General features: G+C 52.4%; 2 protein-coding genes and 1 pseudogene across 2 annotated transcripts; 1 reads left to right on the top strand and 2 right to left on the bottom strand.

Moving 5' to 3' along the window:
* Positions 1-2,536: 2,536 nt before the first annotated feature.
* On the bottom strand, positions 2,537-10,891 carry ZIC5 (Zic family member 5). The gene is given in 3 exon segments (XM_032402688.1): positions 2,537-4,924; positions 9,351-10,869; positions 10,871-10,891. Coding segments are annotated over 3 exon segments (1,983 nt in total). The 3' UTR covers positions 2,537-4,481.
* Positions 10,892-21,493: 10,602 nt separating this feature from the next.
* On the top strand, positions 21,494-24,774 carry ZIC2 (Zic family member 2). Its single transcript, XM_032402460.1, has 3 exons — positions 21,494-22,556; positions 24,339-24,502; positions 24,696-24,774. Exons 1-3 carry the CDS (start codon positions 21,587-21,589, stop codon positions 24,738-24,740), a joined length of 1,179 nt encoding a protein of 392 aa, XP_032258351.1. The 5' UTR covers positions 21,494-21,586; the 3' UTR covers positions 24,741-24,774.
* An 11-nt stretch (positions 24,775-24,785) lies between these two features.
* Positions 24,786-24,952, bottom strand: part of LOC116631377 — a 54,113-nt pseudogene continuing 53,946 nt past the window's right edge.

The raw sequence follows: 24,952 nt of genomic DNA, 5'->3' as shown, positions 1-24,952 counted from the left end.
CCTGTGTGAATGTGTGTGCCCCGGTAGTGTTTGGGCGTGGGCGTGGGGGCGGGGATGGTCTGTGAGTTTTTGTTCACGTAGGGAAAGTGGTGGGCTGGTAACCCCAGGGCAGTGTCACTGTGGGTCTCCTTAGCCATCCCTCCAGCTCCGGAGGGTGGGTTTTCAGGGCCATGTGTCTATTTTGGTAGATGATAGGGAGTGTGATGTGACGGGCTGAAAGTATTAATAAGCAACTGGATTGTTTCTCTTGTATTCAGCTTTCCTTTCCTCTGATTTAGATGATCACTGGAAAAAACAGATTATCTCCCCCCTCCCCCCAGTCCTATTTCCTAACCAAACTGGGCTAAAAATTCCTTCAGGGGGAACATCTCTCATCCCATTTCATAGAGAAAGAGATGATAGATAGATAGATAGATAGATAGATAGATAGATAGATAATAGATTAGATGCTAGGTGGGTAGGTAGATAGGCAGAATGAACCACTATGGTCTCAAACAACTTCCACAAAATGCAAGATTTAGTAAATGACAAGACTGCCGTACAAACACATGGGCAGATAGTTGGGCCTCATTTTCAAGGACTTTGGGCCTCCTCCTTTCCTGTCCCCAGTGCTATCCCTCTTGTGTGGCCATCTCCAACTCCTTAAAAGAATAGAATTCCCACCCTCAAGCTATTTCTCAGTGCTTTAGATTTTTGGAGCATGAGTTTTACCAAAGAAAGTCCTGAATGGGGAAAAGATAGACATCCACTACAAATAACCATGTGTTGGAAGATTCTCCTAGCCCGGAAAACAAAGGTAGATGATTTAAAATGTTTGTGAGGGCCACAAGGGCGACGTTTTGCCTAGGAGAGATGAAGTCTTTGATGATAGCCAACTTAGTGTCAATAAGTGGCTTTCTTTGAGACATATTCAGATGGGGACGTCTTGCTTGCCAATTGCCATAGAAATCTTAACACACCATGAAGATTGTCCAAGCGCCAAGCCTTCCGTTCTGGACTAAATTACTTTGAAGTGGCAGAGGACGAGCAGTGGTCAATTTTAACTCTATAGACTGGACAGAGAACTCTGGGAGTGGGAGATTGTGCGTTTTAAAGCAGAAAATAAGAAGGGGAAACTTGTTTTATACACTCTATACAAGGTTCTGCTCATTGTCAGATATCTTTTATCTTTTATATTTCCCATGAATGATTCATGTCTTGGTGGCTTTGTGTCACCCCTTTCACGAGAAACTTCATTAGAGAGCTATAAGTTTTCCCATTGATTGGGGCCCTTAGCTATGGGTGTTTTTTACTTCGTGTGCTGGTTATTGTCATCTGGCTTAAAACAACTCTTTGCGATGGGTTTCACCTTCACTACATTAACAAACCTGACTTTTAAAAACCACCATAACCTTTCAGAGAACTGCTTATTGACATTACTACCAATTGTTTTTTTTCTTTTTTTTTTTTTTTAACTATTTGCCTTTTATCAGTTTTGTATCAGCTAACTGAAAAACAAGCCCACGATCAGCCCTGTTCATGTGCATAGCCAATTACATTAGTTTGAGCCACTTGGATATTTTGTTGCCATGAGTCTAATTTCTAGCTACCACATGCCTAAAAATGCTGAGTTAGGATTCCTAGATCAGCTCAACTTGCAAATACACCACAATCAAACTGGAAGCAGCCCCCACCCCCCAACCCCCATTACCTGATGGTGAGAGGTATTTGATGCCCAATCTTCATTCAGCATGCTTTTAACTCCGCACCCATCCCAAGTCCTGATTTTACCTTCTTTTGTGTCTGGAAGCCTCTCACTCCTGCATCTTTTCTTCATTTTTACCCTTTTACTTCAGAAGCTAGGCACCGAAGAAATGCTCAAATTCACTTCTCAGATTTTCAGTGATTAGGACCACTAAGGATATTATTAACAAATGACTGCAGTAACCCCTAAGATTTATGCTAGTGTTACATGCAACTTACAGGGCTTAGTCTTCATATATACATTGTATTTTCTAGATTAGATTGTAAATTAAACCAAGCTGTACAAATATTTTATTGCTTGGGGAGAGGCTAAGAATAAAGAGCTCAAGAGAACCCAATGTTCACTGGTCAGCAACCTGTTCTGTTTGTAAGAGAATGGCAGAAATATACCATTAGGTAAAACATAAACAATACATAGGAAGAATACCTTTATTAAATTTTTTACTTCATAATCATTCTTGCTTTCTTTCTATTGGAGGTACACATTTTAAGTTTTCATTTTAGGTGTATCAGGAACCAATAAATCTGTGGCAGAGTAAACCTATGCATGGCAAAATACATAAAATACATATTCCTTTGTTTCATAATAAATAAACCTGTAGCATAATAAAGAATAGTGCAAACTACCATTGAAAAAGTTGTATAAATAAAACAACTCATTATAAATCAGGAATATTTTGTTCTAATAAGTTTACGATAAATTATCCCCCCAAAGTTCATAGCTACTTTGTCTATTTGAAAGAGCTTTGAAAGTGAATAATATGAAAATCAAATAAACTTTAAAAAATGTAGAATTATTTTATATTCAAGTTTTATGGTCTTTTTCTTTATAAAGGAGGGTCTGCATGTTTCATATCCACTGTAACAATCTGAAGACAACATTGAAAGGCTTTCAAAGTGACAGCACCATGCACTGTACTAGTAATATAATATATCTATAAACTATATATAATCTTGTCAACACAATGCAAAAAAGACATGCAGGAAGAGTCCTGGTTTTCACATTACGTTGTTCATTCAAGTAAGCTTAAAAATATATTCCCCCATTTTCTTTCCTTTTTTTTTTCCTTAAATAAACCGTGGGTCATAAACAACAATCTTTCACCAAAATGTATAATATAATTCTTTGGTGTGCTCTGAACTCTTCCAGGAAAAACAAAGGATGATGTCTGAAAATAAATTAATTCAACTGTACAAATAATAGTGTTCACATACAAGTTATTAACAATGACAAGACCGCATCAACCACTCACAGCACACAAAACAAAGTTCTACAAACCCTGGGGAGGGGGTGGCTTCAGGGTCTCTGAGGATAAATTAGTGCTCTTTAGGATATTTGTATGATGTTTATGATGGGACTATATTTTGCAGGAGATGTGCTGCACGAACTGAAAATAAATTGACTAAGAGTTATTGTCCTAGGTCCTTGACCTTTTTTATTCTGGCCTGACAGCTCTGTCAGAGGTCACACATTCATCAGTGTTTGGTGGTAACTATAAACCTTTTAAAAATTTTAATATGTATAGCAACTCCCTCCCCTCTTTTAATGTAAATCATACACTTCACACACTTGTCATTTTCAGATGGGATCCAGTTCCGTGTGCTCAGTGCTCAGGTGGGAAAAAAAAAATGCATGAAAATGCAGTTTCGGGCACTGAAAAATAAAGACTTTTTAAAAGGTTAATACAACAGTATAAAAGAGGGCTTGGCCTGTTTTAAAAACAACAGTTTTCCCCAAAAATAGGCATGTTGCCAACATCACACCTCCTCAGACTTGCCTGTTAATTTTGGCATCCCCAAAAAACTTATCTAAGACTGATCTTTTTATTACACGAGAAGTCTGGACCCAGTCAAGAGGCGGCATCTGAGATTTCAGATTAAAAAAAAAAAGAGAGAGAGAAAAAAGAAAGCACTTGAATTTCTTCTATTTCACAAAATATCACAGTTTCACAGTTGCCTACTGCAGCAGCTTTCTCCTCTCTCCACTTTTTTGCTGGAACAATCACAGTAGCACAATAAATGGAGACGTACTAAGTTTGCTGCATCTTTTTTTCTTTAAATCATACAAGCGGGGTACTGAGGAAACAATCCTGTATAAAAATAGCGTGTTAAGATGAGATCAGTAATAAAAGAGTGGAAATTTAAAATTACAACTATCAGGACTTAAAGGGTTTTTACAAAGATTTTTGGACACAGGTACAGCCTCAGATCTGTTGGCAATGCAGCAAGTGTGTGGTTTACAATCAAGAGGCCTTTTTAGAATTAGGGCCCAAGGAGGAGGTGAAGAGGCTCCGAAGAAGCCCACGGTATGGTGTTAAAGGCATTCTGGAGGCACGGCAGGAAATGCAGAGGGCCTTGTTGCTCTGTGGAGTTCGGACTTCATGCTTTTTCTCGCTCCTTTCAAAGTACACGTATATTGCATTGGCAGTGTGTATCTCCATTAACCCTTGGTACATTCTGCTCCTAGCCCTGTCCCCCCTGCAACGTACAAGTCCAGCTTGGTTGGTTTTTTTTGTTTGTTTTCTAAGAAGAAGAAGGAAGGAAAAAAAAGCCCAAATATCTTAATTAAATTAATTAAATGTACAAACACCATAGGGTTTCATACTGAATAAATAGGGCTAATTAGACCCGGTGGCAAGTCTGAGTCAAGGGTTTGTCTCAGGCTCGGCATTGTCTCAGGTTAGGATATGGTCCAAGGACTCCCACTTATGACTTATTATTATTATTACAAGAAAATTCTAATGTATCGTCCGCGCAACTTCCGAGTTCCCATACATCTCCTCATCTTCAGACTCCGAAGTACTTCCATTGCTGGAAGGTGTGTGAAGGTGGCTGGGTGCTCCACTGGCCTGGCAAACATACCACTCATTGAGGTTGGTCACCTGAGGGGACAGAGTGCTAGAGCGACTCCTGGTTGGGTCCAGCACAGGGGACAAGGGGGCACCCACTGGAGTCCCCACTGATGAGTAACCAAGGGCCCCTGGAGAAGGTGGTGGGGACTTGCAGTGAATCTTCATGTGCTTCCTCAGAGAGCTGGGGTGAGTGTAGGACTTGTCACAGCCTCGGATCTTGCAGTAGTAGGGCTTGTCGCTGGTGTGGACGTGGGAATGTTTCTTCCGATCGCTGCTATTGGCAAATTTCCTGTCACAGCCATCAAATTCACATTTGAAAGGCTTTTCCCCTGCAACAAAACATAGCGAAGGTCAACAATTGCTTTCCAGAGACCCCTCACTTGAGAGAGAAATCTTGGAGCAGAAATCTGGAAGCATTTCCCATTCTCTTGAAGACCAATCCCCGGCCTGGTTTCTACTCCTAATCCCTATGTTCCAAAAGGCAACAGGGAAGGGATACTTCAGGGATGAGCCTGGAGGCTCTCCCTGGACCTGGGCTAGTAAGAGGCTAGATGTCAGTCCATGCAGTACCACAGGGCTGGGGGGGTGGGGGGGCGGGAATGGCTAGGGCATGGTCCAGGAGGCAACACCAAAACCCAATGAGGACCCAAATACCCAGGTCCTCACTGCCCTCAGGGTCTGTACCTGCAAAAATATAAGCAGATCTCCTGTCAAGATAAATGCTGATAAAATGATTCCTTCAAATCCACAGCTTGGGGGAAGGATATAAGAAGAAGAGAAGAAAAGTAAGCAAGTCCACTAAATTAAAAGTGAAGTGGGGGTGGTGCCATAAAATTATAATAATGGCATTTTGTTTCAGAGCGGCCCCAGGATTCCACTGATGGAAAAGGAAATGAAATAAAGCCAAATCCTGTTCTCTTCAGAAACAAAGGCACCTGTGAAACACACAATCCCATCACTAGATTTTTTACAAGCCTGGCTGGGCAGAGACTAGGCCGATCTCCTCTTCATTCTACCACCTTCCCTCCCAACTTGCAGAGCAATTAAGAGCCTACGGAACAGAACCTTAGCAAATGTTAGTAAGGCCCACAAGCCTCCACCAGAAGCGAGCATGTACCTGATGCTCTATGGAAACCGAGGCTGACAGCTTTCCTACCTTACTTACGCAGCAGAAAAGGGACTGTTTACCAGTCTTTGGCCCATCGCCCCTTGACGCTGCTCTAACCACCTCAGGAACACAATGCCTTTAAACACAAAGCCCCTACTGCAGGAAGTGGAAATGCTTAATAAAAATTCAGCCATATACCTTTGGCATTAAAAAGCAAAAAAGGAAGACAGCAGGTAACAGTATGAATTTTCTCTCTCACCTAAGTATCTATGAACTTGATGTATTTAGTCATGATTGAACAAGTCATCTCAGACATATTTTTGTTCAATAATACTTCCCTCATATTTACATGATTTTTAAAATAAAGTTGAATTTCTCTACATTCCGGCAGCTACTCTGGTGGCTCATGAGGTATGGCTTTTTCCTTGGTTTGGGATAATATATATTAAAAAAAAAAAAACAAATAACTATTAAAACAGCTTAGTGTTTATAAATTTTTGTGGTGAATTTTCTTATACAAATATTTCAGTGCAGTGTTTGTTGTTGCTGTTTTAATTTCACCAATGCTAACTGGTTCGGCGCCAGAGCATAGTAACAGGTCTGAAAGTGTTCAGATGCCGGGAATATAACTTATCCCACCTGGAATTACTGTCTAAACATGAAATCAGATATTATTCAAATATACGCCCTGCATTGATCTATACAGGGAAAAACACAACATAACACAATCATCACAACCTTCTCTGCAGATGAGCTGCAACACCAACAAAAAATGTTAATCACTTTTTGTCAAAACATCAGTTATCTGTCCTGACTTGTGTTCTACTTTAAATTGGAGATAATACTAATTTAATGTAGCATTATTTAAAAATTTTTAATCAGCCTTTCTTCAATATGTAGGCCTAAGTGGCTTTATTCATCCTTTGGAAATATGCAGTGCTGTCTGTGGAGTTCTCCTCTTTCGGTGCTCGCTACATATCCCGGATTGTGAAGAAGGCACACAGCTTCAACTCTGCTGGCCCCGCCACTGCCCACGATAAAGACAAGTAATTAGGCCCAGTGAAGGGAGATGTGGAATGGAGGGGGGGGGGGGGGGGGGGAAAAAAAGGGGGGGGAAGAGGGGGAGGGGAAGAAAGTAGAGGGGTGGGGGAAGTAAAGGTGAAAGGATTGCCTGTTTTATTCAGGGGGCCTAAGGGGGGCAGTGAGCAAATTCTAGCTAACTGGAAAGGGTGAGAGACCCCAGTGTTTACATTTCAGAATCTGACAGAGGGGTCAATCAGAATTTAACTACTTGCAGAATTTGAGAGTAAGGGACGCTACGTGAGCTACTCCCGGAGAGAACTCGAGTCCGGCCCAAAGGAAGGTTATAAACCGAATTGGGGGCACGTGGGTCAGGAAATGGGCCTTCAGGAGTGGCCGGGGGATTATTTCCTTTGATCAATCTGTTCCGGGATCCCTGATAACCCCCAAAAGGGAGAGCGCCGTGGTGGTGGGGGGAGGGGGGTCCCGGATGGTCCCTCGCCGCACACAATGCGCCAGGGCTAGGCGGCCCAAGGACCGCCAAAATCCCCAAGCGCGGGTTTGAGCACAAACGTGAGTCGCTGGCATCCCTCCCCGAGGGCCCCGGCGAGAAGCACGCGGTCGCCGGCAGCCCGGCCGGAGAGGTAACCCTGCGCACGCCGTGGAACCAGAAAGCACCACCGCCCGGGGGGCCCCCCAGCGTCCTGGATCTCCGCCCCGGCGTGCGCGCGCGCGCACGCCCCTCTCCCCGGGGCCGACGTCCGAGGGAGCGGGGACCCCGGGCAGCTTCCGCGGCCGCAATTCCAGTTCCTTGCTCCACCCGGGCAGAAACTGCCCTCAGCTCCGGCCGCCGCGAAAAGAAAGGTCCACTCTCTCTCTGAGGCCTGGAAAGGCGGGAAGGGCCCGAAGACGCAGGCTCTGCTTTCAGGGTGCCCACTGGGGACGGGGCTGGGGGCAGCTTCACCTCCTGCGCCCCGCGTGCCTCCTTTACGGTCCCAGGCCCCTGTCCCGGCGGCAAGTGCTGGGCATAGGGGCAAACAGCTGCCTAAGCGGGCCACGCACGGGAGTTTTTCCAAAAGCCTCAAGGGAAGTTTTTCCTTTTGGAAAACTCCCTAGGGCGGACCGATCCCGATTCGAAAAACGGGGATGGCCCAGGGAGTTCCCGGGAAGACTTCTTCCCGGCCCATCATCGGTCCACATGAGGCCTGTCAGATGTTGGCCGACAGTTGCAAGGCGCCGGGCCGGGCCTGGGTCACCCCGACCCGGCTTCGCCCGCAGATGCCCCTGGTGCCCCCTGGTGCCCTCGGCCCCGGCCGCTAGCCAGGCGTTGGGCCCACGCGCGGCGGCTGCCTCCTCGCCGCCCAGCGCCGATAAATCAGCTAAGTAATTACTGAATGTAAACTCCAGTTACTTAAGTGTCCTCCGAGGGGTAATATTGTCTGTCCCTATAAATCCCGACTGCTCGCGCTCATCAGCGCTTCCGCCCAAAGCGCTCGCCCGTTAGATGGGGGCACACGACCCACAGGAAACACCCCACCGGCCCACGCCGCAGCCGCCTTCACGGGGGGGGGGGGAGGAGGGGGACTGGGGTGGGAGGGGTCGCCACGGCGCCGGGGGTTTCCCCCCCAAGTTCCTCCGCGGGGCAGGTACCAACGACCGCAGGAGACTTTAGCTCACCCTGTTCTCCTCCAACTAGAACCTTTTTTGAAAGGACAGAGCAAATTTCTCCAGCACCTTCTCGGGCATGTGTGAATGTGTGTGATAGAGGTGTGTGATGTTACGTGTATGAGCATCGGTGTGTATGAAGGTGTGTAAATGAGGAAGTGTGCGTGAGGGTGTATGTGGAAGAGGAGTGTGTCAGAGCATATGGGCGTTCCAGCAATGAGGCAGAGATGGGTAGTATCAGATACGGCTGCGTAAAGTGGTTTGTGGGTTGTGTGCACGTGAAGATGTACCTGTGGGGTGCGTGAGTGCGTGTGGGGGAGGTCTTCGAGGGCCCATGGGCGCATTCCTTTGGCATTTTGCACCACGCCCCGGAGGGACGGGACCCCTCCCCTCCTGTTGGGGCCGCATCGAGCTGGGCCTAGTGGCCTCAATACTGGAGCAAATCCCACGTGCCCCCTCGCACGCCCGCTCTTCGGAGCACGGCGACCGCAAGGGGTCTGCCACCGGGTGGGGAGGAGGGAAGAGCCACCGGGGCGGTGCCGGCTCCGGCCTCCCTTCCCCATCGCCCTCCCCAGGTTCCCGGGGCCGGGCGAATGGGGGCTGCCGACCGTCCTGGGCGCCTTCCTGCTCCGACTGCTGCTGCTTCTGTTCCGGGGCGGCGGCGGCGGCGGCTGGAGCGCGTTGCCGGTCCCGGCCGAGGGGCTGTGGACGCGCTGGAGACTCCACCGTGTGGGAACCCAGCGCGGGGCCTGTGTGTGCTATCGAATTACTTATTCATAGAAAAAAAGGGGGGGAGAGAAAAAAAAGAAGTCACATGTCCGGGTTATACGTATGCGAAGAGAAGCAGCAGAAGGAGGGAAAAATTAAGGCGAGCAGGAGGAGGAGGAGAAAGAGAAGCAGCGGCGGAAGCGGCGGCGGCGCGGGAGGCGGCGGCGGCGACGCGGCCGGGGACAGACACCCACCTGTATGAGTGCGCTTGTGGATCTTGAGGTTCTCGGAGCGCGCGAAGACCTTGCCGCAGCCCGGGAACGGGCAGGGAAAGGGCTTCTCGCCCGTGTGCACGCGGATGTGGTTGATGAGCTTGTATTTGGCCTTGAAGGGCTTGCCCTCGCGCGGACAGTCCTCCCAGAAGCAGACGTGGTTGCTCTGCTCGGGGCCGCCCACGTGCTCCACCGTGACGTGGTTCACCAGCTCGTGCATGGTGCCGAAAGTTTTGGAGCAGGGCTTGGCGCCGCCGGCCGGGGGCGGTGGTGGTGGCGGCGGCGGCGGTGGCCCGGCCAGCTCGTCGGGGTCGATCCACTTGCAGATGAGCTCCTGCTTGATTGGCTGCCGCATGTAGCGCAGGAAGGCCCCGGCCGCCCCTGGGAGGTGGGGGTGGTGTGGGTGCTGCGCGGGCGCCGGCGGCGGCGGCGGCGGCGGCGGCGCCGGGGGCGGCGCGTGGTGCTGCAGGTGGGGCCCCGGCCCGGCCGCCGCGGCCGCAGCCGCGGCCGCCAGGTTCAGGTTTAAGTTCACGGCTCCGTAGCCGTGCAGGGCGGCGGCTGCAGCAGCCGCCACCGCCCCGTAGTGCGCATCCCCGGAGCGCGGCGCGAAGGGCGGCTCGGTGCGGCCGTACAGCTCAGCCGCGGCGGCTGCCGCTGCCGCCGCCAGCCCCAGGCGCATCTGGCCGTTGAGCGGGTGCGGGTGGCCGCCGGGGGCTCCCGGAGCGTCGTGCAGCGCAGGGAAGAGCGCCGGGCCCCCGCCGCCGCTGCCGTCCGGGCCCGCGTAGGTGCCGCTGGCCGAGATGAACATGCCGGCCGAGTGGGGAGGCGGGGCCGAGTGCTGGGGGGAGCCCGTGCCAGACCGCTGCTCCCCTCCAAGCGGGACCCCGTGCATGGCCGCCGCGGGGGCCGTGGCGGAAAGGTCCCTCCGGAGGACGAAGTCCCTGCTGTGGCCTTTGCCGCTGCTGCCGCCGCCGCCACTGTCGGTGGTGGTGTAGCCCGAGAGGGCAGGAGGAGGGGGAGGGGGAGGAGGAGGGGGTGAAGGGGAGGGAGGAAGAGGAGGGGCTGGGGGCGGGGGCGCGGAGGGCTGCGCGCGGCTGCTGCCCCCGCCACCGGGGTAGGTGCAGGCGCCGGGGTGCGCGACCGAGGCTGCAGCGCGGGCGGCGGCCGCCGGCGCCTCGGGCTGTGCCGGGAGCGCCTGGGAGGGAGGGCTGAGGCCGACCGCGCTCGCTTGAGCCATGTGCTCCGGTCCGAGCGGAGTGATGGCCACGCCGGGGTCAGCGCTCAGGTCCCGAGGGCGGAGGTGCGTGGCTGTGGCGCGGAGTTGGGAGTGGGAGGGCGGGCTGGCCAGCGCCGGGAAGCCTGTCATACTCTGAAGCGGCCTGGCCTGAGCCGTTGCCAAATCCGCTAATCTCAGCGCTGGCGGGTTCGTCTTGCTCAAGGGGGGCTCCATCAGAACTACACAATCAGACCCATAGACCCTCACTGGGGGGACTTTTTTTCCCTCTGCCCACCTTCAAAAACATGTATATATTAGGCTCTCTTTAACTTCTTTGTCCTGGCCTAACTCTGCTTATTCCTGTTCCCACTCTGTCCTCCAGCGATTGGCAGAGCGAACACCACATTTGAGCTGCACAGTGGGACCGAGATTTTTGGAAATGGCACGGGTGGGATTGGAGGGAACAGCGTGATTGGCAGCAGCCACGGCTGCCGGATTGGCTCCCATTCAGGCCTTCGGCCCAGCAGGGATCCGCCCCCGTGCTCGCAGCCTCCTTCGCTTTCGCTTCGCGCCCCCTCCTCCCCTGGAGCCCTGCGTCCCCGCCTTCCAGGGGATGCCCAAGTTGCACTTGCAGAAAGTTTGCGCTGGGCCTGCGCGCGCAGCGCCCCGCGTTCCCATGACGCGCCTTTCGGAGAGCGTGCGCCGGCACGCGGCCGAAGGGCGCGGCGTGGGTAAGGGCTGGGGACACCCCCAACCCCCGGACAAAAGGAGGGAGGGGGATAGCCCCCAGCTTCAAAAACCTCCGCCTCACCGCACGCAGCGTCTCCACCATGCAAACACTTTCTACCTCCTCCGTTGGAAGAGCCCTGGGCTGCTCTCTGGAGGAGGAAGGTGAACAGAGTATAGCCGTCGTCGTACTTGTGGAGGTGATGCTAGAAACTTCTTATTTGGGAAGGACACCCAATCTGCCGAGCGCTCACGCAGGGCGCAGCGACAGGCGACGGAATGAGGACGGATATTAAAGTCCTATTGGTTGCAAAAACAATTTAAGCGATTTGGCTCCGCAAGACACCAGGTGAAGTCAAAATAAATCTTTCCCGAAAAGGAACCGTTTTACCTCGACTTTTTAGCTCCTGCAGTCCTTTTCAACGTGGTTCAAAGGAGTTGGCTCGAAGTGTAATCTCACTGCTCCTCAGTTCTAGATCTGCCACTTTCAATTAGATCTACGGGTGGGGGTGGGAGAACATTGGGCAGCGATTCTAACTTTTGCCTCTCTGAGATACAGTGGCAGGGGCAGGCCAAACAGCATCTCTCCAGAGGGTAGCGGCTAAGTAAACAATATCCTTTACGCAGAATTTCTTTCCAGCCCAGAAAGCACTCCATATGTGTGCCTCAGTTTCATTGAAAGGACCACAAATTAAAACTGATCCAATAAAATGAATATTTTAAAATCAAGCAATACTTTCGATATTTACTTACTAATAGAATAACCCTTTACCTTAGAAATAGAAAACTCATCGTTTTCTAGTAAACTAATAGAGAAGGCGATTTGTCTTATTTGAAAACTATATAAACTGGCTTTAAAAACAAAAAACAAAAAACAAGCCCCATCCTTTTCAAAGGATTTGTTTGTTATCACACCTCTTTAAAAAGAGAAATAGGTTCCTGCATCACTTCTGGGGGGTGGGGTGGAGAAATGTGGCATCCCCAAACTTTAGGGTTGTTGCTGCCCAAAAGTATCACTTCAGATCTTAAAAAGAAAACACTTTAAGATTTTGTGATGTTCCAAGATGCTAAAAAATTGAAAGTCAGGGGTTTAAATTTTTATTTTGTTGCCCTGCATAAGATTATTTGTAAAAAAGTGATAATGACTAAAATGTGATTTCCCCCCCTTTGGGGATGCAAAAAACAAGTTACCAGTTTAATTCGTTTGCAGTCCAAGTAAAAATAGACTGCATAAAGCCATCACCTTTATGGTCCTAGGAGATGGTCCTGGGAAGTGGTAAGAAATATTTTCAAAAGAACTGATTCGATAGCCCCATTTACATCGGTGTGAGCAATGTTTAACAGGGAACTTCCCTGTGAGCCTTGGGAATGTCATTCCTCTTATAAAACTGACAAGCAAACAAAGAAAATACTACAATCAAATTTCAAATAGGTTTGTTCTTTAAGCCTCAATGAAGTTCAAACACGGGAAATAAGAAAGGCATGAGTGCAAACACAACGAAAAAAAATTAATAAACAGCAGCGACAAAATCCGCATCTGTATTTGGAGAGGATGAGTCCTTTCACAATTTTCCTTTCAAAGACTTAAAACGTCTCAAGCCAACCAGGCAAAAGTGTAGTGAGGACTGCCATCTCTATGGATGGTTTCTGGGAAAGCGTATTTGGAATTGTCACCACTGTCTCCATCCTCTCTCAGAACATTTCAAAGGAGTTTCCCTTATTTGAATTTCTTGGCAATGATCATCACTACTTCCATAATAGCAGCTTTGCATTCAATCCTGCAGGTTATAAGTAAAAACAAACAAAAAATGAACGAATAAAGAAAGAAGAAAATAAACACAACCTACCTTTTAATATGGACTACTGAGCATTTTTATTGTGCAATAAAATGGGTACCTCCACCCCCTCCAAAATAGCTTTTCCTCAAAATTATAACTGCTTTGTTTTATTGAATTGCTGAAATTTAATGGTTTAATGGGTGAAGGCATGAAGGAAAGGCTGTAAAAATGTGAATAATGGTGCAGCAGAGCCGTGCGGAATCTGGAACCCGCCTCCTTGTACAACTCTTGTTAAACACAGCATGATATGTATCTGTCATCGATTTAATATGTCTTAATTCAAATATAGCTCCCTGATCAATTTCTTTTTATGGAAGCCTTAAAAAAGAAAAGACTTTCTTAGGAAATAATAGACATTTGGGTGGCGATTGGAAAGAGGGATATTTACAAAGTGCGTTTAATGAATATTTGCAAATTTATGGCCAAACCCAGACTCTAAAAAGATAATTGACTCAGGTAAATCGACTTGAGATGCTAATTCTTAAAAGAAAGAACTGGGAGCAAAATTTCAATCAACACCAATAAGGCGCCAATAAACCGCCTGCCAATTAAACCTGAGAATAGGCCTAGCTAGATGGTCACCAGGAAGGCTCGCAGTGGATTTCCGGGATTGCCTTTCTTTATAAAAGAGCTTTTTATTTTGTAGACGCGCTTTTTGTTATTGTGATGACCCGCCTGACCCCAGGTGCGCTGTTTCTTTTTCAAGCCATTTGGGAGCCAAATCAAACCCCCTTAACATCCCGAGTTTCTAAGAACCCAATAACTGTGTCACACTTCCTAAATAAACACCAGCAATTTCCAGGGCGTTGAAGAAAATAATAATGGTTTCCAAAAAAAAAAAAAAAAAAAAAAGAAGGCATGCAGGAGTGTGTAGAAGTCGTTATGCCAGTTCCCATCTGTGGATTCAGCCCCATGTTCCATGATTCTGCGGTGCTGCTGGTTGTCAGGGCCGACCCTAAAACTCATGCCCTTATCTGCGCTTTTGCCGCGGAGGTGCTTGTGTGGGGGCAGCAACGTGGCAATCTATGGAAATGCCCTTTCTGGGGTCAACAGGTGCTCTTCGGGAGCATCGATTTTCAGACTTCCCTGTTGCACCCGGAATCCCAACCTCCTTCCAGAGCCAAACAAAGGCAGGAGGAGGCCGAGGAGGGACTGTGAAGGCCGAGCTGGCCCGAACCCGGCGGCCTCGCCGCGCTCAGCCGCCTTGAGGCTATAGGACCCGGTCTCGGGAATGCCCAGGCTGGCGCTTGTGGTTTCCCGCTGCGCAGGGGTGGTGGTGACTGAGGCTCCCCGGAGCCCTCCGTTCCTCACTGAGCACAGCCAAGTGTCCCTGTGATGGGTGTGGGCGATTAATAAACTCTAAGGGAAGTGAATTGGACATTTCCTGGCTTTTGAGCCTTTGTTTGATTGTTTCTGCAGGCGGAGGGAGGGGGTAAGCCGGGGACAGTGAGGTGGACAAGAAAGGATCTGGGGGACCCACTGAGCTGCTTTTTATTGCCCTTGCAATTGCTTTACCGCTCGCCAGTCCCGCGTGGTTTCCGCTAGGGCGGCCACCTTGCAGAAGGACTGGGTGCCCGGCGGGTTTGGAGCACCTAGTGCCATTTGGGCCACGCCAGAGGCACGTTCAAGGGCGAACAGGGTGCCCTGAATTATTCCAGGGATCAAGGGAGCCCAGCCCAAGGGCGCCAGTGGGTGCTCAACAGGGAGGAGGAGGGTTACTAGCAGACACTGGAGAAGGTGGGGGAGGAGTACACTCAGACCTCTCTAAAGCCCAGGCAAGGTGGGCTAAGGGGCCCACAAAGGTTCCTTTTCATTGAGCTTTGCCATGCCGGAAGTGATGAGGACTTCAGGTTCAAGGCTTTTCTCAAACCCCGCTTGCAAGGCGTCTAGGCAGTGAGGTACTGGGCCACTTCTCTGGGCCCCTTGCCCGGCTTGCTGTCGGCAAATACCCCTGTCCTCCAGCCTTCACCACTCGCGGTCTAACCTCCTGGGAGCTTCGAGCCTGCCCGGGGGCCTTGGTGCTCCTAAGCGCCGGGCAATTCTCAGCCCTCTGAGCGTCTCTCCCAGGGTTGCCTCTCCTTCCCGCCCTTCTGAGCTCGCCCTGATTCCTCAGGCTTCACGGATACCTGCGGGGCTGAAAGTAACCTAAAAATGTGCTTCTTGCTAAAGTTTATGATCCCTGTCCCATGTACCTGGACTTAATGAGGATTTTTTTTTTTTTTTTTTTTTTTAGGCACAAGACTGAGATTATGTAGCTGTGACTGAAACGTTGGATTTGGGGTTTGTTTATTTTGGATAGTCAAGAATGGGGACCCATCCCGTGTCTCCCTGACCTTAGTGCTTAAAAGCCCTTGAAAAATTATGGCTCTCTTTACTTTCCCATTATTAAAAAATAAGTTGAGTAAAATTGGCCTGTCGTCAAATATTCTCATTTGGTTATCAATCATTTTTACCCTCAGAGATGGGGGTTGTAGGAGATTGGCCTTTGACCCACATTTGACCATTAGGATTGGTAATTTCTTGGGAAATGCCTAATTGTTGTGCTTGAAAATATGCTTAGAAGGTCAAAGCAGGAACCACAGAAGTCCTTTATGTGTTCACGGTTCATATAACCACCCAATATTTATTTATATTGGACCCAAGATGCACTTTTCCTCCCTTTCATTCTTTATCTTTTAGGATGTTTTTAGATGGGAGATGAAGGAGGAGTCGAGGTTGTGTGGAGTGTTGCTGTTTGGGTTTTGTTTTTTCTTTAATCGCAGATTTGGTGGGCACTTTCCCCCGTTCCACACCCCTTCCAATATCTATACTTCAATATTTGAAGAAGCTGTTGAGGCAAATCAAATAGTGACACGTTGACGGATTTACTTGTGGAAGCAATATGGTTGACATATGGCATTGTTATTTATGAATGACAGCATAAATTGTATTACAAAGTCTATTGCAATAATACTGCAGTTTATTGGAAAGCTGCTCTCCTGCCACCAGGATTCAACCTCCCTGGATGTAGTTCATTTGGGAGCCCAAAGGATAACGGTCCTCAAAATAATTAAACACATTCATGTAAGCTAATGCCTCCTGTTTTCTGGTTTGTTTTTGTTTTGCTTTGTTTTGCAGCAGTAGAAACACTCCCATCAGGAAAGAGGACAAAGTCACGACAATTAGTTAGTTGTCTTCCTTTTGCAAAACCACAACCACTGTCACATAGAAATGTCGACTATTTTTTTTATCCCCTGAGTCCCTAATGACAAATAGACAAACATTTGCATCCCCATCACTAAACTGCTGGTGAGCATATATTTTATAGAGAGACTTTTTATAAGCCCAGTTACAGAACAGTAAATTTTAACTGTAGAAGAAGAGAAGTTCTGTGAACAGACTGGAGAGGGCCTTATCCTATGATACCTCCCCGCCTCCATTCGACCTCCCCCTTCTTAACAATGGTATTTAAAAGTTACAACACTGGCTGAGATTTTCATGATTTCCCCTTCTTTTACATTACAAATTTTCCTCTTTTTTTTTTTTTTTTTACATTATGCTTCTCTGAAGCTCTGACAAAGAACTTTTGTTCTAGGTGGGTTTTACAGAGGAGGCTCTCCCACCACACATGTGGTCCTTCATGGGTCAGGGGTCGCCCAGCCCAGGAGTGGCTGAGAGGGCTGAATCAAAGGTGCCCTGCAACTTAATATCCTGTTGATGATCTTGTTGAATTTATGAGTCTGTGATACAGAAGATGGTGCTAAAATCCTCTTTTTTTTTTTTTTTGGTCTTGTGTGTATAGACAGCTGATTCCACATTTGTTTCTCCCATCTTTACCCCATTCCCACCCCTTTCCTTAAGAGGAAATTAAAAATTTAAATGGTATGACCACAGCGTGTTTCTGCTTTCCAACGTAAAGGTCAGTTTTGTTTGCTTGTTTGTTTTCGGCCTCTCCTGATCAGCAAGATATACCTATGTGTGTGTGAGAGTATGTTGTGTGTACGTATACACTGTTTTTATGTGTATGTACGCACAAAATACTGGTCATGCTACAAAAGAAGTCAGTCAACTGTTCACAGAGGCCCACAAACCGCAACGAGGTGCTCAGCGAATGAGTGCCCGGGTGTTTGAAAGCATTTGCCGTTTTTTTGAAGACAACCCGAATTCTCTATCGCATTGCGGGGGAAATGGACGCCAGCCCATGCGCCCGGGGGCCGGCCCTGCAGGGCCATCCACATGCAGCAAAGCCTCGACTCACGCCAGCCCCAGGCACCGGCCCCGGGGAGCCTCCGTGAGATTACCAAAGAACAATTTTGGAAAACTTACAAAGAGGGGACATATTTGCCCGGTGGAGACAGTCGTGTGTCCCGTGGGTCTGACACCGTCAAGGCGGGCCCTTCCAGAAACCTGTTGAAAAACTGATCACTCACAAGGTGCAGAACGCCTCTTAGCCGCTTTTTTCGCTTCGGCCAAGAAGCCCAAATCTACTTTTGAGGCAATGACTTTGAAAGCCTTTGCAGGTTTTCCCCCCTTGCTTTCTTGCTCTCGTTGTCTCTCTTCCCTTTTTCTTCCTTTAAAAAAAAGAAAAGAAAAGAAAAGAATTACTGTGTCATGGGGGAAAGGGGTTTTGCGGTTAGTAGAGAAATAAAGCACTTCTAAGCGGGGAAGGCGACATGACTTTGAACTTGGCTCAGCTCCCCTGTGTCCCGCAGAGAGAGGAGAACTGGAGCCGGGAAAGAATAGCTAGGAGGGCCCAGCCCGCGGGCTCTCCCGCGGGAATTAAGGAGTCGGCCCCACCGCCCGGCCGTGCGCGGTCCCCGGAGCCTAGAGTCAGCGAGCGCCCAGCCGCGTCAGCCGGAACCGCGGACGCTGCAAAAGGCGAATCAAAGCGAAAGGAGAGAATGGGGCAAAGAGGAGAGAGACAGAGGACTGGGGAGGAGGCGAGAAAGTGGGAAAGGAGGAAAACTTGAAGTCTGGTGGCTTGAGAAAAGGAGGGAAGTGAGGTTTCTAGATGTGAAGGATGACCAGTCTCTAAGAAAATATTTTATTTAGTAAATATTTTTGGAGTAAGCTTTTTCAATTCCTCCCCACCCCCATATAAATTGATGAATAAAGTAAATGTGAAAGGCTGTGCATTGGGCAATTTTTTTATTGATTCGATACAGCAAGGCAGCCTTTCTCCTTGGAGATTTTCTCTGTTCTCTGTCTCTGTCTCTCTCTCGATGCCCTCTCTACTTAGGGGGGCAGTTTGGCATTTGCCCCCCCCCCCCCAATAGCGAGGTGTGTGGAAATGAGGAACATTTCCTCCTTTGAGGTAAGGCAAGAATCTCCAGCTTCCAGACAAAAATTTCGGGCTTTCAGACAAGATGACCCAGACCTTCTTGCCCCCCTCCAAAGGCAATGGGGTGGGGGCAGCGGGAGGACACAGGGCACCTTATGCAAGGGGCTTCCGCCAGCTCCGACCTTCAGAGACCCGCTTAAGCCGCGGCGGAGAGAGCCCGGGTTCTCCCAGCAATAGCGAGCTAGAGTTGTCTTCCCGCGTTTTTGTTGATTTCATTTCAACATGAAAATTTTAAATGCATGTTGATTATTTTCTCTGACTTGAATTTTATCTCAACTCTCAGCGATTTGTAAATAAAAGCAGTCCTCTAGCCAGCTAGGCGAAGAAAGGCGCTGGCTTCAGGCCTTTCATTCACACCTCTGCAGCCTCCGGGCCCGGCGTACCCTCTCCGGTTACCTCTGGGAGCGCAAGCTTTCCGCAGCGGGACAGGAAATGTCCCCAACGGCCAACCGGGAGCCCGGGGGACGGCTGTAGCCCCAGAGCCGAGAGGCAGGCCTGGCGCGGCACTAGCAGCCGCCCGGCCCCGCCACCGCCCGAAGATGGGGGGCGGGGGGCGTTCCCAGGTCCTGCAGAAGGAGTGATAAATATCTTCTAGAAGGTTTAAGCCCTACCAGTCTGGAGGTTTCTTCTCTGGAGGCCCTGAGCCTGACCCTCGGCCAAACTCCAGCCTGAGCCTTGCTTCGCCGCGCGCCTCCGGCGTCCCCATAATTCCCACCCCACTGTGGCAGCGGCCGGGGCATCTGGGCATCCACCCCGAGGATAACACTGCCTTTAAACGACTTCCAATCAACCCCCTCCCTCACGGGGGCCGCTGCCCAGTGTTTACTGCTGTAATCGGAGCAGGACGCGAGCGGCGGGGGGAGCGGAGCGCGCTGAACCGCGGGTGGGGGCCACCGCCAGGGAGGGGGGCGGTGTCTGGGTGAGTGTCCAGGGAGTAGGAGGAAGGGGCATGTCTGGTTTTACCTAGGCCCACCATCCAGCACCTGTGTTTTCAATACCACAGAGTAAGTTTAAAAAGGGCGGGGGGTAGATAGGGAGCGTGCCAACCGATCCCGGGACGGGTCCCCGGGCCGTCCCCGCCGCGCGCTCCCGACTGGGCCCGGGGCCTGTAGAGTCCCGGCTTGTGGAATCTCCCGCCGGCGAACCCGGTTGCTAGCCAAGTTCTCGAGTGACCACGGTTGCCGGCTTTCGGTGCCCGCCGGGAATGGCTCGGGTCCCCGGGGAGTCGGCGGCCTCTGCAGAAGGGCGCGAGTGCAGGGTGCTGTCTCCTCCGGACCCAGCCAAGGGCACAGTGACCCCGCGGCCCGGGCCAGCATTACGCGGGCCTCCCGGCTCCGGGGAGAGCCGCGGCCGGCCGCGAACAGGAGCCGCAGGGCCGGCCGCGCGGGCGAGGAGCTGTAGGCTGGCAGGCCGGGCTGGCTCTGACTACCCGCGGGATCCGCGGCTGCGGGGGCAGCGGGGAGCTTCGGCAGAGCGGGGGAGGAGGGGCGAACCAACCGCGGGGCGGGGGCGCTGGATTGACGGGGCCTCGGCGGCCAATGGTGGCGACGGAAGGGCGGGCGGGGCGGGAGCCGCCGTTAAAGGGGCGGTGTGACCGTGAGTCCCGGCCTGGAGCGGGAGGGAGAGCGGGAAGGAGAGCGGGAGGGAGGGAGGCTCGGGCGGGAGACGCGGGGGCAAGCGGGGGAGGGGAGAGGAAAAGGAGGAGACAAAAAAATAAATAAATAAATAAATAAAATAAAAATAAAAGGCTGCGGCGTCGGCTGCAGAGCCCACCGAAATAAACAGAGGCGGAGGTACCGAGCGGAGCCCACCGCACCCGAAAGAGGGGGACCTGCTTTGGCTTCTTCGCACTTGCTCGGATCTCGGACTCCGGTCGGTCCTCGGGAGCGCGGCTGCCCGCTCCGGGTCCAGCGTTTGACCGACCGGCGAGAGGAAGCGAGCGAGCTAGAGATCACTTTTTTATTGTTGTTATTGTTTTTCAGCCTAGTCTCCCCTTCTCCCCTCCCTCTGCAAGCCTTCTCCCCTCCCACAGCCCCCATCTCTCCTCCTCCCCCGCCTCCTCCTCCCGCACAACTTAAAGAAAGAGGGAGAGGCGCGGCGCGGCAGCTTCCTTCATCTGGGGGAATTCGTGGCTGCTGCAAGTTTACTACGCGAGGCGCAGCCAATGCCAAGCGCGGAGGACGAGGAGGGCTAAACACCGCGGCCGCTGCGCGAAACAATAGCCGCCGCGCGTGGAGCGGCTCGAGTAGGGCCGCGGGGGAGGGAGCGGCCGACCCAGCGCGCCGGGGAGAGGACGCTCGGCCTCCGCCCGCCGCCCCAGTGCCCCCGCCGCGGTCAGGTGGAGCCGTGGGCGCGCCGGGTCAGGGCGCCAAGCGCGGAGCTCGCCTCCGTCCCCTCCTCGCCCGCCTGCCCGGCCCGTGCACGGCCGCCGCGTTCCGGCACGGTGGCCCCGCCGCTGCTGTGATTTCATTCTGCGGGCGCCGCTTGGCGCTGCCGGGCCCGGGGTCCGCGGGGCGTGCGAGCGAGTGAGTGTGTGCGTGCGCGCGCGAGTGCGCGCAGGGGTGGGGGCCGCGGCGCTGCGCTCGCCCCCCGTTGGCCCCCCTCTCCACTCCGCTCCCCACACCTCCCTCCCGCTCCCTCCTCCCGCCCGCCCTCCCCTGCCCTGCCCGCCCGCCCCCGCCGCAGCTCCTTTAATACACTTTGGTTCTCCGCCTGGCTTTGGACTCTTCTCCTCCTCCACCTCCTCCTCCTCCTCCTCCCGCGCCTCCTCCGCCGCCGCCTCCTCCTCCTCTTCCTCTCCGCGCCTTCGCTCCGCGCCCGGCCGCCCGAGGCAGATCCAGGCGGCGGCGGAGGCGGCGGGCGCAGGAGCGCGGCTCCCGGGGCTGAAGCCGCCACCACAACCGCCGCCTGCGCTCGGAGCCGGGCGGCCGCTGGACGCACCGCGCGCGGGGCGGGAGTGGGAGCGGAGGAGGCGCGGGGCTCGCCGGGGCCGGCGGGGCGGGTGGGCGCGCTGGCCATGCTCCTGGACGCGGGGCCGCAGTTCCCGGCCATCGGGGTGGGCAGCTTCGCGCGCCACCATCACCACTCGGCCGCGGCGGCTGCGGCGGCGGCTGCCGAGATGCAGGACCGCGAACTGAGCCTGGCCGCGGCGCAGAACGGCTTCGTGGACTCAGCGGCCGCGCACATGGGCGCCTTCAAGCTCAACCCAGGCGCGCACGAGCTGTCCCCGGGCCAGAGCTCGGCGTTCACGTCGCAGGGCCCCGGCGCCTACCCTGGCTCTGCCGCGGCTGCCGCTGCAGCCGCCGCGCTTGGGCCCCATGCGGCGCACGTCGGCTCCTACTCCGGGCCGCCTTTCAACTCCACCCGGGACTTCCTGTTCCGCAGCCGGGGCTTCGGGGACTCGGCGCCGGGCGGCGGGCAGCACGGGCTGTTTGGGCCAGGAGCGGGCGGCCTGCACCATGCGCACTCGGACGCGCAGGGCCACCTCCTCTTCCCCGGCCTCCCGGAGCAGCACGGGCCGCACGGCTCGCAGAATGTGCTCAACGGGCAGATGCGCCTGGGGCTGCCCGGCGAGGTGTTCGGGCGCTCGGAGCAGTACCGCCAGGTGGCCAGCCCGCGGACCGACCCCTACTCGGCGGCGCAGCTCCACAACCAGTACGGTCCCATGAATATGAACATGGGTATGAACATGGCAGCGGCCGCGGCCCACCACCACCACCACCACCACCACCCTGGTGCCTTTTTCCGCTACATGCGGCAGCAGTGCATCAAACAGGAGCTCATCTGCAAGTGGATCGACCCCGAGCAGCTGAGCAACCCCAAGAAGAGCTGCAACAAAACTTTCAGCACCATGCACGAGCTGGTGACCCACGTTTCCGTGGAGCACGTCGGCGGCCCGGAGCAGAGCAACCACGTCTGCTTCTGGGAGGAGTGTCCGCGCGAGGGCAAACCCTTCAAGGCCAAATACAAACTGGTCAACCACATCCGCGTGCACACGGGCGAGAAACCCTTCCCCTGCCCCTTCCCGGGCTGCGGCAAGGTCTTCGCGCGCTCCGAGAACCTCAAGATCCACAAAAGGACCCACACAGGTAACTGAGGGCCGGGACGGGTTGGGGCGCGGGGGAGAGAGAGGCTGTGGTTGGTTGGCTGGGGGAAACGCGCAGACCGCCAGTTCCTGCTCTGGGATGGGAGGTGTTTTTGTGTGTGCGAGACAGCCAGAGGCTTGTTTTTGTTGGAGAAAGAAAGAATATTATCGGGCTGGGTTTTTCCATGTACGGAAATTGGGTTTTAAATGATCGGTATAACATCAAATGTATGTTTTGGGTGATGTAATTGCTTCGTTTGCTCAGCCCCGGTTAATGATTTCCGTTCTAAATAGAACGCACAAAATAAAACTGCTCTCCAACTCGGTGCCCGGGAATCGAGCCTAGAGAGGATTTTGCCAGCTTGTCTGGATGTGCTTTTCAGCTCCGGCTGTGTGTCTGTGTTTGGGTGGCTTGTGTGTTTTCCCACTTCTTTTACTCGCGGTCCAAAAGTCCTTCCCGGGACTGTTTTCCCATTAAATGAGTCTGTTGTGAGCCGAAGCTGTAGAGTATTTCTCGTTTAAAAAAAGAAAAAAGTGTTTTTAAAGCCCATTTCGGGGTAGGTCGCGGGGCTTTACGGTGGGTTCGCAGTAGTTTGTGAAAAACCAGAGGGTTTGCGATTCCAAACTTGGACCAACAGCCCAGTCAGAGAAAACCCCGGGGCAGTACGGTCCCGCGGGGCAATCGCGTGAGAGGAGGGAGCTGCAAAAGAACGCGCCTCTAGACTCATAGATTATTCATCTCTGACCAGGTCCCAGCCAAAATCGTGCCAGACGATTTCCTAAAAGAAAGCCAAATGTTTTAGCAACTTCCCCCGTCAATATTTACCCCAAAGTGGGGATGCGCCAGCGGCCTATTGTTCTCTTCCGGGAAGGGAGGGAGCCGAGGTGCGAGACAAGCTTTTAACAAGGTTTAAAATTTGAGAAATTTATTTGCATGAAATGCTTTCGAGTCCTATGTCTGAGCGGATGTCTTTAAAAAACAATTTAGGTGCTAATGGAATTTAACGTTAAATGGTCCCCTTTCCAAGAGGAACGATGTTTGAGTTCTCACACCTCTAAATGACTCCAAGCATTTGGAATTCTGGCAACAGGATGCAGGGACCGCCAGAAAATTAAACAGGGAGATTTTGAAAGCCTTTGCTGACGTCCCCCACCCCCACTGCCCAGCCTGTGCCTCTGCCATCGCTAGATGCTGTCTTATCTCTAATATGTACCTTTTTCCCCGACTTATTTTTAAATGACTAGAAGTGAGACTAGAATAACGGTTAATTTAATTTGCAGAATTTTGGATGAAAAAATACTGGCTCAGTTATGATCCACAGCCCCATCCCCAAACAACATAGCAACTCCAAATGTAATTGCCTGTTGGCCCCAGAGACAAACCGACAGCAGCCCAGCAGCCTGCGTGATTTTGATAATGCCCTAAATATTTTGTCATAATAACAGCTTCTCCATGGCGAGACCAGTTTGTTAGAAGCTGCGAATCCAAGGAGTCCTGTAGAAAGGTGGGCAGGGCCGGGTGCTACCCCAAATTCATTATAAATCTGAGGAAATGGGTGTCAGTCTGGAAGAAAATTAAAATATGAAGTAAATGAGCAGGACTGTCAGGTGGGAAAGGCAGTTAATTTCATCTTAGTTTTGCCACAGAGGCGATCCGACCTGGTAAGCGACCCAGGCCCTTCTAGTTCCTCTTTCCTTCTTGCAGCGGCCTTGCTCCTTCTAGAGTGGGTGGGGGCTCCGGGAAGCTCTGGGTGTGGGCAGCAAGCGCCTCTGTTTCTATCCACAGGGGAGAAACCCTTCCAGTGTGAGTTCGAGGGCTGCGACCGGCGCTTCGCCAACAGCAGCGACAGGAAGAAGCACATGCACGTCCACACCTCCGATAAGCCCTATCTGTGCAAGATGTGCGACAAGTCCTACACGCACCCCAGCTCACTGCGGAAACACATGAAGGTACCACCGGGGAGGCCGGGAGGAGTGCGAGGCGGCTGGCCCGCGGCGCGGGTCCGGCCTGGACCACCCTTGCCAGTCTGGGAAGGCCAGGGTTCCCCGGGGCCCGGACGGCGTGGAAGTAGCGGGGGGAAGGGCATTTCTGGGGGTGCTCCCCCCGGGAACTCGGCCCCACAGCAGCTGCACTCACACCCAGTCCCCTTTGGTCTCCCCTCCCGGCTTTTGTCTTGCAGGTCCATGAGTCCTCCCCGCAGGGCTCTGAGTCCTCCCCGGCCGCCAGCTCGGGCTACGAGTCGTCCACGCCCCCGGGGCTGGTGTCCCCCAGCGCCGAGCCCCAGAACAGCTCTAACCTCTCCCCGGCGGCGGCCGCGGCGGCGGCGGCGGCGGCGGCGGCGGCCGTGTCCGCGGTGCACCGGGGCGGAGGCTCGGGCGGCGGCGGCGCGGGCGGCGGCT

Source organism: Phoca vitulina, unplaced genomic scaffold (genome assembly GCF_004348235.1).
Source record: "Phoca vitulina isolate PV1807 unplaced genomic scaffold, GSC_HSeal_1.0 scaffold5, whole genome shotgun sequence".
Taxonomy (NCBI): Eukaryota; Metazoa; Chordata; class Mammalia; order Carnivora; family Phocidae; genus Phoca; species Phoca vitulina.
Note: the sequence above shows the minus strand (reverse complement) of the source record. Positions and strands in the feature narration are given on the sequence as shown.